The following is a 2,467-nucleotide window of genomic DNA, read 5'->3' as shown; positions in this document are numbered from 1 at the left end:
GAAGAAACTACTACCAAATATTATAACTGAAGAACAAAGCGGCTTCGTACCAGAAGGAAACATCACCGATGGAATAATAGTCGCACATGAAATAATACATTCAGTCAAGAAATACAACCTGAAAGGGATGTTACTGAAACTCGATATAAGTAAGGCATATGACAAAGTGAGATGGCATTTTTTGATGACAATCATGAGAAAGATGGGCTTCAGTAAACAATGGATGGAATGGGTCTTCGGGTGCATCTCTACGGTGAGATATTATGTATTGATTAATGGTACGGCCTGTGGCCTCTTAGATGGGGCATGCAGGCTACGACAAGGGGATCCATTGTCCCTATTCCTCTTTGTGATCGTGGCAGACTCACTAAGTTATCTAATCAAAGGGGCTGCAATGTGTGGCAAATGGAAAGGCATGAAGGTGGTAAGGGAGATGGAACCATTTACACATCAGTTTTTCGCTGACAACACTCTACTTTTTGGTAGTCCCACCACCAAAGAAGCATCAACAATAAATGGAGTACTGGAACAATACTATAGAGCATCAGGTCAGGATATCAATAGGGGAAAATCAAGGATCTTTTTCTTTAATACCAATAATGGAATGCAGCAACGAATGGCAAGTATCTTAAACTTTAGTGTTGAAAAGCTTCCTGCAACCTATCTTGGTATACCAATATTTTGTGGAAATACAAGGGATGCCCTATGGAAGGAAACTATTAACAAGTGTGAGCAGAAGATGGAGTGCTAGAAAGGTCGTTGGCTGTCATCAGCAGGAAGGATAAATATGTTAAAATCAGTAGTGGCAGCTATTCGCATTTATATGTTATCCTGCATAGAAATCATCAACGTTATGGCAAAGAAACTCACAGCCTTGCAAAGGAAGTTCTTGTGGTAAGGTGCAAACGAAAAGAAATGAATCTCTCTTGTATCGTGGGACAAAGTTAAGAAACCAAACAATAGTGGGGCATTAGCATCAAAGATATACAACTGCAAAACAAGGCCCTGGGAGCCAAACTTGTATGGAAGATATATTGTCACCCATCTGCTATGTGGTGTAAACTACTTCAAAAGAAGCATCTCGACTCACTATCACGTGAGAGAATACTAACTATTGCCAATCCTCCAAGGGGATCTTCAATCTGGAACTTCATAATTAAATGCAGACCTTTGATCACAGACCATCTCACATGGAAACTGGCAGATGGCTTGACGGCGTCTTTCTGGCACAACTCATGGAATGGCCATGTTCCGCTTGCTGAGATAAAGGAACTTAAGGATTTAAGCAGACACACAGAAGAATCCTACGGACAAATGGTGAAGGATCATATGATAGACACAATAGAACAGCTCAGTGCTAGCCATTGGAAAAGTTTTGATATGTTGGGGGGAAGTAGTAAATTGGCTCTCATAAAAGAACTTCAGAAAAGACAAATCATACCTAGAGACGGGAAGGACGAAATCATTTGGTGCACTGCGACTTCAGGAGAATACTCAGCCAGACTTGAGTACACACTGCTCACTAAAGAACTGGAAAGGTGTACATGACCAACCAATCTGTGCTGGAGGAAATATGTTTTACCAAAAGCAAGCGCCCTCGCCTGGACTGTAATGCATCATCAGATCTTGACTGGTGAAAGGTTACAGAAACTTGGTTATGTTGGCCCGCATTGGTGCTCATTATGTAAAAACAATGAAGAAACCATTAATCATCTCTTTGTCGAGTGCACGGTGGCAAAACGATGTTGGGAACACTTCTGTGGGATGACACGATGGAGCAATCCCCTCCCAAACACAATACGGGAGGTATTCTCATTCTGGCCTCACTTGAATAAAGGATCACTATGGCATGGTTTATGGTATACTATACCTGCAATGGTAGTTTGGCAACTATGGAAAGAGAGAAATGCCCGAGTATTAACGGATAAAGATGACAGTATGGAGGCCATTCTGGCAAAAATTGAAGTTGGTGTTAGTGAGCATCAAAACGAAATCATCAAGCAATGCAATTATGTATCTACATGGGATGAATGGATCACAAAGACATGGAGACATTTGATTCTGCCAAAGAATGATTTCCTTAGAACAAAAGTTGACATATCCAAAGCGAAATGGATCATGCCCCCTCCAAGCAAACTAAAACTTAACTTTGACGGGGCTTCACAATCTCTCCCCAATCGATCTGGATATGGATTTATCATAAGAAACCATCGAGGGGCTGCGATGTGAATTGGAACGATTAAAATACCAGAAGGTATCAATAACGAGGCCGAATTCAATGCTCTCTATGAAGGCCTCAAATGTTGTGTAGAAAACAATATTACCACCGTGGACATCAAAGGGGTATCAAAAATCATAATCAATGCAGTGCTGAGCAACTATGCCCCCAGCTGGAAATTCCAAGTCTGGATTAGTCTTATCAGAAACTTGCTAGCAAAGTTTATAGATTACACACTTAAACACATAT

At 41.0% G+C, this 2,467-nt stretch overlaps 1 protein-coding gene across 1 annotated transcript; it reads left to right on the top strand.

Moving 5' to 3' along the window:
- Positions 1 to 1,611: 1,611 nt before the first annotated feature.
- Positions 1,612 to 2,229, top strand: LOC131067457 (uncharacterized). The gene has a single exon (XM_058002470.2). The coding sequence runs from the start codon at positions 1,612 to 1,614 to the stop codon at positions 2,227 to 2,229; it is 618 nt and encodes a 205-aa protein (XP_057858453.2).
- Positions 2,230 to 2,467: the final 238 nt, after the last annotated feature.

Source organism: Cryptomeria japonica, chromosome 3 (assembly GCF_030272615.1).
Source record: "Cryptomeria japonica chromosome 3, Sugi_1.0, whole genome shotgun sequence".
In the NCBI taxonomy this organism is placed as follows: domain Eukaryota; kingdom Viridiplantae; phylum Streptophyta; class Pinopsida; order Cupressales; family Cupressaceae; genus Cryptomeria; species Cryptomeria japonica.
Note: the sequence above shows the minus strand (reverse complement) of the source record. Positions and strands in the feature narration are given on the sequence as shown.

Coding starts and splice junctions, on each gene's coding strand:
- LOC131067457 (XM_058002470.2), top strand. CDS start 1,612: ATGCATCATCAGATCTTGACTGGTGAAAGGTTACAGAAACTTGGTTAT.